The sequence below is a fragment of the Lissotriton vulgaris genome, chromosome 6 (genome assembly GCF_964263255.1).
Source record: "Lissotriton vulgaris chromosome 6, aLisVul1.2, whole genome shotgun sequence".
NCBI lineage: Eukaryota > Metazoa > Chordata > Amphibia > Caudata > Salamandridae > Lissotriton > Lissotriton vulgaris.
This window is the reverse complement of record NC_141694.1, coordinates 1,090,858,948-1,090,870,191: the sequence shown is the minus strand read 5'-3', so window position 1 is coordinate 1,090,870,191 and position 11,244 is coordinate 1,090,858,948. Positions and strand designations below refer to the sequence as shown.

At 44.7% G+C, this 11,244-nt stretch overlaps 1 protein-coding gene across 1 annotated transcript in view; it reads left to right on the top strand.

Moving 5' to 3' along the window:
- The first annotated feature begins 209 nt into the window (after positions 1 to 209).
- The window catches only part of LOC147708456 (cystatin-like), a 64,910-nt gene continuing 53,875 nt past the window's right edge, over positions 210 to 11,244 (top strand). Inside the window, exon 1 of the mRNA XM_086927152.1 lies at positions 210 to 1,059. Within this exon, the coding sequence (XP_086783278.1) occupies positions 778 to 1,059 (282 nt within the window). The 5' untranslated portion in view covers positions 210 to 777. The remainder of the gene's footprint in view (positions 1,060 to 11,244) is intronic.

Genomic DNA, 11,244 nt, shown 5'->3' with positions numbered 1-11,244 from the left:
ATGCCAATAGGTTAACAAAACTTGTTGCACCAAAGCGCTACACAAATAGCATTGCCCTTCTTTTATCAATTGTCAACATCTGTGGTCTCTGTGAACTCCCTAATCCTTAGCTTTGTTTAAACTATCAGACCCTTACATATCCCTGCTGGTGACGTTATTATTAGAGCAGAATACAGTGTTGCTGGCTATGTGCACGCCCTTTGCTCATCCGATTTCTCGGTAAGATTAAGTATAGAAGGACGTCATGAAAATCAGCTCCGGACACTCTGCTTTCAAAACCAAGGAAAATTCCACTTCACCCTCCTCTACCAACAGAATAGCAACTGCGCAACAAATTCCAAAGGATAAACTCTCGCGTGAGTGAGGCGACCATTGTTACATTGCGCGTGTTTATAATTTTCTGTCCGGAGAGTTGGGTTACCAGAATGAAAAAAATGCTTTAGTCTGGAAACCTTTTTTCCTTGGTTTAAAAAAAACGTGACGGGAAGGCCTGGGACCAGATGTAGATGCTCATGTAATCTTCACAGAGTACAAGACTGTGATATTCTGCAGACCGCTTGCCCCGGGCCGTAGGTTAATATTTAGTTTAGCTGATTTTCCTCTCTAAGCCTCCAGCTGTATTTACAGTTGCATAACACTAGGCAGATGACTTCAGGATTGACTGCCAAACCCCCGTTGCGTTTTGAAATCTGAAAGAAAACATGAGAAGGTGTCATGGGATGAGTTTGGCAAGCCCTGCCTGCAAACGGACTTAAATAACCGTCGAGCATCTTGCGAATGTCTATTCACGGAGCGGGGAAGGAGAGCACGAGACAGCAGGGGAGACTCAAGGAGACAGAGAAAATGCTTGGCGCGTGTCAGGTCTCCTTAATGGCCGTCGCGGTCCTCTACGCCGCGGTGCCTACGGCAAGGTGTGGTATGCCGGGAGGCTGGGAAGACGTTGATGTGCAGGACGAGGGTCTAAAGAAGGCCATGACCTTTGCTATGCACGAGTACAACAAGGGCAGCAACGACATGTATAGAAGAAATATCATGAGCATTTCTAAAGCTAAACGTCAGGTGAGCAGGGGGCATAATGTGATAAGGCGCTGAAGGATTGAAGCACCTTGCCCTGATGATTTACATATTTATTTATTTTGAAGTGGTATATTGATGCTAACGAATTCCCGGGGGCATTGACTTAGGTTATTAAATGCAAGCACAATACAATATGTAACAATCATCTGAAAGTTACGTGTTCGTTCCGGTGCAATGCACAAGAGAAAAATACAGCTTTAATTTTCATTGATGTACGTTTCTAAAAGTTACTTAATGTAATGTAGAAAGCTAATATGGCAGTACCAAGATGTTCCCAAACAGGCCCGGCGCCAGGTATTTTTATTTGGGTAGGCCAAGGGTGCTTTCGGGGGGAGGGGGGGGGGGGGGGCACTGCAGCAGTCACAGCTGGCATGACGGGGGAGGAGTGGGGGACTGGGGGAGTGTCGCTCTGGTTTTTTTTTATTATATTCATTTTAATTAATCAGCATGGAGATGGAGAAGGACAGAGTGTGCATGGCTGGTTTGGGCGGCCCCAGAGCGCCGACCAAATAGTCTTTACGCACTCAGGAGTGGGAACACCACTCCTCCCTAGCCTTGCTTGCAGAGCAGCCGCACCCACCCGCAAGCAAACATAAAATGGTAATACCTCAAAGTTATTACCATTTTATGTTTCTGCTTCTCGCACTGCGAGAAAGCCGTGAGGCAACGCTCCTCCGCCCTAGTGTAGGAGCTGCCCCTGCACTGCGGGCCAAATTTGTTGCTTCTGGAAGTAGCCTACAAGCCCTAGATTGCATCATATCTGCTTGCAAACAGTCACCATTATACCACGGATTGATTTTGTGTGTATACAGAGCATGTGGAGAGTTATTTAAAAGTAAGAGCAATGTCTGCACCTGACTACAAACCCTTGAATTCCAGCAGGCCAGGCTTCAATACAAGTACTTGAATACCAAGAATATTATAATAGTTCAAGATTAAGGAAGTCCCTATTACCACACGAAAGCCTTGACATCATTGTATTAGAAAGGCTAGCTATTTACTTGTTGCAATTTGTCCAACACTTATTTCTCTGCACAAATTTAACTTGATAGATTTTACTTTCTTTTCATTATTTTGCGATGTACTTTCAAAGATACACATTCTTGAAAAACAGTCACACATTTGAAAAAAGAGAAATTAGTATTTTATGAAAACTGCCAGCAGTTTTCTCACCGACCATTTCAAAACTAGCAGTTCAGTCAAAGAGGTAACCTTCTATTATGCTTTGAAAACTCCCTCATAAACTCATCCATACATAGGTTTCCGTGAGCTCCTTTCTCATGTGCTAAAATAGTAAAATTATAAAAGATAAAGCATCAATCTGTAATGCAATACAGGAAATTGAGACACCCATCCAGTTGCTGAATTGCAAAATGTAAAACTAGAAATCCTGGGATCAATCCTGGCTTCCGTGCTCGACCAAATTGTGTGATCCTAGCCAAACCTTTATTTCCCTGAGCCCCCTTTACTCATCATCACATAAGAGGGCACTTTCAAATGCATGTGTTCTAGATGTGCACTGTACAAAGCACATTTTCTGTGAGAACAAGCCTGAGCACTCATATATCATTTGATATTTGAGTGCTCTGGCTTGTTCTCATTTGTAAGGTAGATCCCTAGGGGTCACATATCAGGGGTGTGGGTGATTTCCCCCTCCCTTGAGCACCATAGCAACTATTTACGAATTAGGATAATACCGCTAAGAGTGAGCACCAACACTACAAGGTGCCCTATCACGCAACACAGAGTTTATTTAAAAATACATTTTCTGATTGATTTAGTCTACTATAATAGTGCTTCATCTGCACTAAGAATTTAAGCCACAAGTAAGGCACAACACAGACTTCCCTTTTAGTTTACTAAGGGCCAGATGTACAACCTTTTTTTGCAGTCCCAAACGGGCAATATGCCCGTTTGCGACTGCAAAAAAGGGTGTTGGTTTGTACAAACGCTATTGTGCATGTCTGTATTAGGAAGGGGCATTCCAAGGGCGTCCCTTCCTAATAGCGAGCCGCATTTGCATGTATCATTGTTTTCTAACCGCAATTGTAAAACACTTGCAGTTTACCACCTACTTCAAGTAGGCGGTAAGCCACTCGGAAAGAGGAAGGAGTCAACAGGAGATCCCTTTCTCTTTGTGAATGGATGCAAAAATATTTTTTAAGAGCAGACAATGGTCCCACGGACCACTGCCTGCGCTTAGAAAATGCCTGATTAACTAACATTTAATTTTTCTTTTTGAAATGTATCTCATGTAAGGTCCCTTTGATGGGAAGAAGAGGTTTCTGAGGTGGAAGTATAAGGCAAGGAACACTACTCAGCCTCCCTCATTGCCAGTCTTCAGAGAGAATCTCTCTTCATTACAACCTGGCCTGATTATCCATTTTCTACCATCCAACTCTTGTGCACCTTAGCTCACAGCTGACCTTGAGCCCCAGCCCCATATCTGCCACCATTCAACTCCATTTTCATTATTCCCGGTAAAAAACATTCGGAAAATTACCCTCAAAATTAAATCATTGAATATAACAGTAAATAAAATGAGCACACACTTTAAAATATATTCCACAGAGGCCCTAATGACCCGACTGCTAATTAAATAAACAAAAACAGAAAGGCCAAGAGAGGGTCGGCTTTAGCGCTGGTGCAAAAGTCTTTATTGGTGCCTCAACACTGAGCTCTTTCTCCATAGATACCTTTACTACCACCCTCCACAGTTCCCTTCATCTCTCCATAGCCCCTCCACCTCATGCCTTCCTCCTCAGATGTCCTCGCTCCCATCCTCAAACAGTGCCCCACATCTCTATGTAGCCTCTCTCCCTCATGACCTCCTCCTCAGACTCCCTTAAGACCACCCTCCACCAGGGACCCCCATTGCTCCATAGCCCCTCTCCCCATTACCCCTCCTCGGATTCCCTCACTACCACCCTCCAACAGTGCACCTTATCTCTCTTTAGCCTCTCCCCCTCATGACCTCCTCCTCAGACTCCCTCACTACCACCCTCCACCAGTGCCCCTCATCTCTCTGTAGCCCCCCAACACCCCCATGACCACCTCCTTGCACCCAGTCATTTCCACCTTTAACTAGTGCTCCTTATAGCTCCATAGTCCCTCCCCTATGGCCCCACCTCGGATACCCTCACTGCCACGCTCCACCCGTGTCCCTCATCTCTCCATAGCCCCTCCAAACTCATGACCTACTCCTCAGACTCCCTCACTACCACCCTCCACCAGTGCCCCTCATATCTCAGTAGCCTCTCCCTCTCATGGTCTTCTCCTCAGACTCCCTCACTACCACCCTCCACTAGTGCCCCTCATCTCTCTGTATCCCCCTGCACCCCATGACCCCATTCTCAGATGCCCTCACTGCCTTGCTCCACCAGTGCCACTCATCTCTCCATAGCCCCTCCAACTCATGACCTACTCCTCAGACTCCCTCCCTACCACCCTCCACCAGGGCCCCTCATCTCTCCGTAGCCTCTCCCCATGACCTCCTCCTCAACTTCCCTCACTACCACCCTCCACCAGTGCCCTTCATATCCACGTAGCCCCTCTCTGACATATGCACTTCATTAGTTGTATAGCGCTACTCATAGTTTAGGGTGTCACAGTACTTTACATCGTGCCCACATTATTATGCAGAGACAATGAATCATACAAGTATGTAAATCAGCCTATATGGAATGTCCCATAAGCCATTGAGTATTACTAAGAGTTGAAATCACATGTCATCCATACTGGTGGGAAGTATGTTTTAAGAGAGTTTGGTCTGGAGAAGCACAAACACAGGATTTAAAGCATACACAAGTGGTGGTGTGGGGGGGCTTTACTGATTAAAATGTATGTCTGCCTTAACAAACTCTTTATAGCAACATTAGAATAATGAAAGACTGGAGACATATTAACTACACGAAAACAAAAAGTTCTAATTATATCTTTCTGGTTTGTATGCAGTTCTTTGATGACAGTTCATAGGTCACTGTCCTGTTAGGATTGTAACGTCTGAACTGCACGTAACAAAAGGATCTCTGTAACCAAGGCAGTAACCCACTGAACTATCCACATAAACTACAGTTTGTCTGCATTTCAAAACTACCAACAAAGGATTGCTCTCCAGCAGGATCATTAATCACCAGTTATCTGGACATTTTTTACTGTTGTCTTGCATTTATGTGAAAGAAAGGTTTTGTCCCCTTCCCCTTCGCCATGCCCCTATTCTACCTGCACGAGTGGGCTGGGGCACAGCCCACCTTTCTAAAAGGAGATGAGTGATTGGGGGGGCTGTGAGAAAGAGCCCAGGCCCAATCATGCAACACCTAGAAGAAGAAAAAAAAACTTTCAGAGGAACGTTTTACATTTCAGTGGCCATTTTCTGTTGGCCTTCTTAATGTTGCTGCCAGTGGCAGCTAGTGACATTTGAAAGTGGTGGGCCATAAAGTTGGGAATGACTTAAATAGCAAGTGAGCACTTCATTTTATTTTTTTTATTTTTTAGATTTAAAATATTTTTATTGAAAAATAAAGTGGCACTTTAACCTTATTATTTTGAAGACCGTGTAGGCCCATCAAAACGGTCCCTTCACACCCATTTCAACAGAATCACAATTACAACAGGAGTATGTAACCACTTTGTGCTCACTGCAGAATGGCCAGGGATGGATGGCATGTATTCTGAACACGTTTTTGACTGACTGCAGACACTATGAGAAAAGTGCAGTGCCCCGTAGTCTCCGCTCCAGAGCTCTCAATTGTGGCATAAACACGTAGCACTGCTGGTGCGCCTCGATCCAAAGGACAAGTGCCTGGAATCTTGAGTGGTCTGATTTATAAGGCACTTTCTGCCACATTTCATGTTTAATGTTGCCATATTATTGGAGTGCTTTGCCTGAGCACCAGTTACATTACACAAGGAGAACGCATCCAGTTTTGGTTTCCACACGTAGATTACAGACTATCCCAATTTTCACCAAGTTATTGGCTGTAATTAAATAAAGCAAGTCTGTTTAAACGTCATTAAGAGCTGAGCATTTACTACAGCAGAGTGGGCACAAACCATGGTTCTTAAAAGAAAATCCTCGTGAAGATCTTAAGCATCTTCTGAAAAAACGGCACTTCCAACTTTGAGGAAAATGTCCTCACCGAATGTGGGAAAATAACTGCCCCCAGCATTTTAAACAGCAGAGGATTTCTGCAGCAGAGGCGCAACTAGAGGCAAAGTTCGGGGAGGGGGGGTGGGGGGGGGGCTAAGAAAGAATTTCAGGGAAGGGTGGCTGATTCTTCCAGCAATATGCAGAGTGGAGCTGCAGGGGCTCTAAGAAGGGGTGAAAAACAACAAAGCCTTGTTAGCATGTAAATGGTCTTTAAAAGACCTGTGAAGTGCTCAGGTGCGGCCGTGTGTGTGCCGGGGAAGCTGTTTCAGCAGCAAGGGCCAAGATTCATGTTTGGGTGGGCCAGACTTATGTTTGGGTGTGCGTGGCCTACCCGGCCCACCCACTATAACCGGGCCTGTTTTCAAATCTGCATTTAAAACAGTGTTGATTTTCTTTGCTTCTAGCCCTGCCTGAGTCCCTTGAGATAGCCACCTACTGCGATACATATATAGTAACATTAAGGTAGAAAGCCTTGCATGTTACACTGGCGTCAGTCGAGAACTGATATAAGGAGGAAAGCCGGTTGTTGCAGGTAGAGAACACCGGCACACGTTTTTGGAGACCGGAGCTTATTTTTCCTCATCAGTCTTGCACCCAGAAAAACGGTGAAAGAAAAGATAAGCGAAAGATGGAAAAACAGCAATAACGGGATAAAGCAGGGATGTGAATTAATGAAAAGCCTAGCTGAAACACGAATCTAGTCAATAAAGGTGACACACTTACAGTTGTGTTTTGGAGCCTATGTTTTTTGTTATCATACCTGGCTTTTTAATAGTGTGCAAATGGTGTTAGTTTGTCATTGTTGCTCTCTGTCTAGAGCCAGTATAGGTGGACCAGCATGTTGGGTAGCGTAGGTGTGTGTAGCATGACCACTGTGGGAATATGCGTGTGAGGTCCTAACTTGAGATCTGGTTGTGTAGCAGAGATCCTGGCACTGCTGGTATGCCTGCAAATGTCTTCCAGGTGTGTGGAAGAAGTAGCACATGTTCACCCAGAATTTATTATACGCACTTGATTGAAGAATAGTAAGCTGGTGTCTATGCTATACCTCCCAGTTTGGATGGTGGTATGGTCCCGGCAGTGCATCCAGTCTGCCATGGGTCCTTATGAAAGGAAGGAAATGTGGTACCTGACTGATGAATTCTAGATTAGAGCAATAATCAGGGTTCAGTGGGCCTCTCAGGCCTTTGGGGCCTGGGGTTCCGCACCTGATGCACCAACGGAAGCTGTGCCCACGTACCGCCTCAAGGGTATGAAGCCCTAGTGTATTGATCTACTGTAGTTGTCTTTAAACTTTGGGGGCACCTTCCAGGGGATTTACTGAATGCTGGGGATTAGGGCTAGAGATTCACAGCATAAAATGCACGCTGTGTGCCCCGAGGTATCTGCTCCCTCGAACAATTTACTGACACACATTGTGTTTCCCGCTATGAAGCACAATTAGTAATAGGAACAGAGGCAGCACCCTTTTTTAATCGGTGTTTTTAACAAGTTTGTGTCCCAATTGTTAAGCAGAGATGAGGGCCTAATTTATGACATTTAGGCATAGGGCAGCGCAGCAACGCACTATAAAGTAACATGGCAGGAATACAGTGCCTTCATGCCCTTTCTGCCTGCTCTGGCTGCATTTTGGCAGTCTGGAGTCAACATAGGCACCCTTGCACCAAGGTGCAAGGAAGCCTCCATTGCAGGAAGGATTTTTTTGTGCAGGAAGGGGCCCCTTCCTGCACCAAAGCAATCCTACGAGGCATTTTCCTCTCTCTATGTGTGCTGCTGAATGCAGCACACATGGAAGAGGAAACAAGAAAGAGAAATTAGCATATTTCTCTTAGTTACGCCTCATCTCAGGAAGCGTACTGATTTGATGCTTACCCAGGTTTACATCACTTTGTGAATCTGGGACAGTGTCAAATTCCATGGGTGTTGCATGAGGAAACCCACCACGACTCCCAGGAACTCCTCCCAGGAGCAGAATAAGGTGACACAGCGATTTGTTCTGTGTCGGCTTACTCATGATTCATGAGGCCTTTCAAAGCCACGAAGGGTGGATGTTGCATGGCTTCATAAATCTTTATGAGAGCCCTGTATCACGCATGTACCACTTTACGTGGAGCAAAAGTGATGAAGGGCTCTCATAAATAGGTTCCTAAGTATCCAGATATGAAGTCAAAGTCTTACATTGTATTTTATTACAATTGATGCAAAAAAAATCACGGACAAAATGCCACAGCAAAACAGTTAACCATGCCACATAAAAATGGATTGCTGGTTTTAAAAATACAAAAGGTAGGGGGCGTGGCTAAGCACGCAATGGAGATGGCGGCATTCCTTTGAGCCCCGTAGTATCACCGGTGCGGAAGCTCGATTAAAGATGTCTTTTGGGTGATTTTCGAGCACCCTTAGACACAGAACAGTGACGGAATGAACTGTGACTTCGGGAGGCATCTCAATGGTGCTCTAAGTTGCCTCTTTGGTTGTCTTTTCTCGTGAGGCATTCCTGACCACGACGAGAATCGGAGATGACACCCAATATGGCAGTCACGTCACGGTTCGCCGTTTAGAGGTTTGAGCTAGCCTATCTGCGCTTAACAGCAGGTTACCTCTTATGCTGAACATGAAGTAGAGTGCACATTAACCCTTTCATTATTAGACCTCTGGTCTTCCAATTTACAGTTTTTCAGTCAAGGGAATGCTTGCTTCTGACGCCATTAGCGCATACAAGATGACAGCAGCTGACAGAAACTCCTCCATGGGATATATTTCTTTGTAAAAAAACACAAAGACTACTATTTTTGGTGGCATTTACTTTAATACTGCCGGCCAACCTCTGAGAGGAATATTGGAAAGAACGCCCGATATGACAGTTACGTCACGGCTCGCCGTTTAGAGGTTGGAGTTTGCTTATTTGTGCTTAATGGCTACTTACCTCTTATGCTGAACATAAGGTACTGTGAACATTAACCCTTCCATTATTAGAACCCTGGTCTTCGATTTTCTAGTTTTCAGTAAGCGCATATTTGCATCTGATGCCATTAGAGCATACAAGATGGCGGCCGCTGACAGGAACTCTTCCATGTGATATATTTTTTTAAGAATCAGAAAGTCTACTTTTAGGGTGGTTTTTGCTTCAATACTGCTGGCCTACCACTAAGAGATATTTTATCTGTGGCATTGCATCTTAAAGCTGTCTGCCTTTACAACTGTTTTACCTCTACATATTGGCTGCCCATGTCAAGTCCTACACTGTATGCGCATAGCTTGTTGGTAATATCTAGTTTTAGAAGCAAATTATAAGTCAGTGCTTGATTTATTTTTACAACATTTTCTTCAGTTGGTTTACTCCCTGGAGATTTATTACTAATACCTCACCTTTTTTTGTACGAAACTTTCGCTTCACATGGGTGTTACAGTGTAACCTTGCTACACACAGCAGGTATTTCCTTACCCAAATTTTTATGGCCATATCTCACCTTACCTGCTCCTTCTATCAAACCTAAGGTTATCAGATTGTTGCTCTCCCAACCTTATCCAATGTCGGAAGGCATGGGTGCTAGCACCAAAGACAGAGACTCCAAGGGTAATGTGAAACGCTCTAAGCAGACCTCACCTACCCCGGAATCAACAGCTAAAGATAGTCCTGACTCTGCCTCAACTATATTACTCCAACTTAATACTGTTCACAATATAGCACAGGTTACCAAAACAAACACCTATCTGCTTCAAGTAGAGGTGGTGGCAATTCGAAATGACCTACAAAATCTCTCATTACGTGTTTCCAACGCTGAAACCCGAATAAGTAGTGTAGTAGACTTTACAAACAAACAAGCTAAATACAGCCAAAGTTTGGAGTGCTCCATGGTTTCATTAAGAAGGGACCTAACTGAGCAGGAAGATCAGAATCATAGAAGTAATCTTCCTATTTGTGAATTACCAGAGGATTGTGAGAAATCTGCTCCTTCAGTGATTGACTTCTTACTTACTTGGATCCCAAATGTTCTGAATATTAAGTTCCACAAGGATTTTGAGTTAGAACGTGCTCATAGAGTTCCAACTTTTAAACCTAAAACAATGTCTTCTCCAAGACCTTTGATCTTTTTTTTTTTGTTTTAAAATTTTATTGAAAATAAAAAATCAACAAAAGCAGAGTCAGTGTCCGATAGAAGCATTGCAATACAGGAACAAATAAATTAGGCACATACAGAAAGAAATCACATTAAGGATCATTACATCATCTCGAGTCAGCCTTATCCATTGCCATTTCCACCGATGGGGGGATACAGAGTTCGCCTCAGTAGGCATTCCAGCGTCCCCATTTTTTATCCCATTTCTTGGGGCATCCTCTGACCTTGAATATAGATTTTTCAGCCAGCATGCATTTATCCATTTCTGCCAACCAGCCCACCAGGAGAGGCCTCTAGGGGGCACCCCTGTGCATCGCCACCGCTCGCTTCACCAGCAAAAAACTCAGGGCCACCCACTGAAGCTCCATCTCAGCGAGGTCAGTTGCACCCCATACATTAAGAAGTCCTTCCCTAGGGGAAAGAGGAATGGGTTTTCCCACAGCTTCTGCCATTTTTCGCACCGCCCCGTCCCAGAATTGTTGGATAACTGGACATCCCCAGAGGACGTGGTAGAAGGTGCCAGGTTGGCCACAGCCGGGGAGACACCTCTCATCAGGGCGTCTCCCCAGTTTGGCCAGGAGAGGGGCAGACATATATGTTCTGTGTAGAATTTTCAATAGGATCAATCTGAAACTGTGATTTATCGCCGTTTCCCTAGGGGACATGAGTGCCGATCTCCAATCTTCAACGTCTAGGTCTCGCACATCCTCTTGCCACCTATCATGCAGGGCCCGGAAGGAGTCGGGCATATTATTGCACAGTTTGCGGTAAGTACATGATATTGCCTTAGTCTGAAGCGGTTCTGAAAGTAGCCTATCTTCTAGGGGTGAGGCCTCCGGCAGGGAGGAGAGGTTTGGTACAGAGTTTGTGATAGCATGTGTGATCTGGAGGTATCTG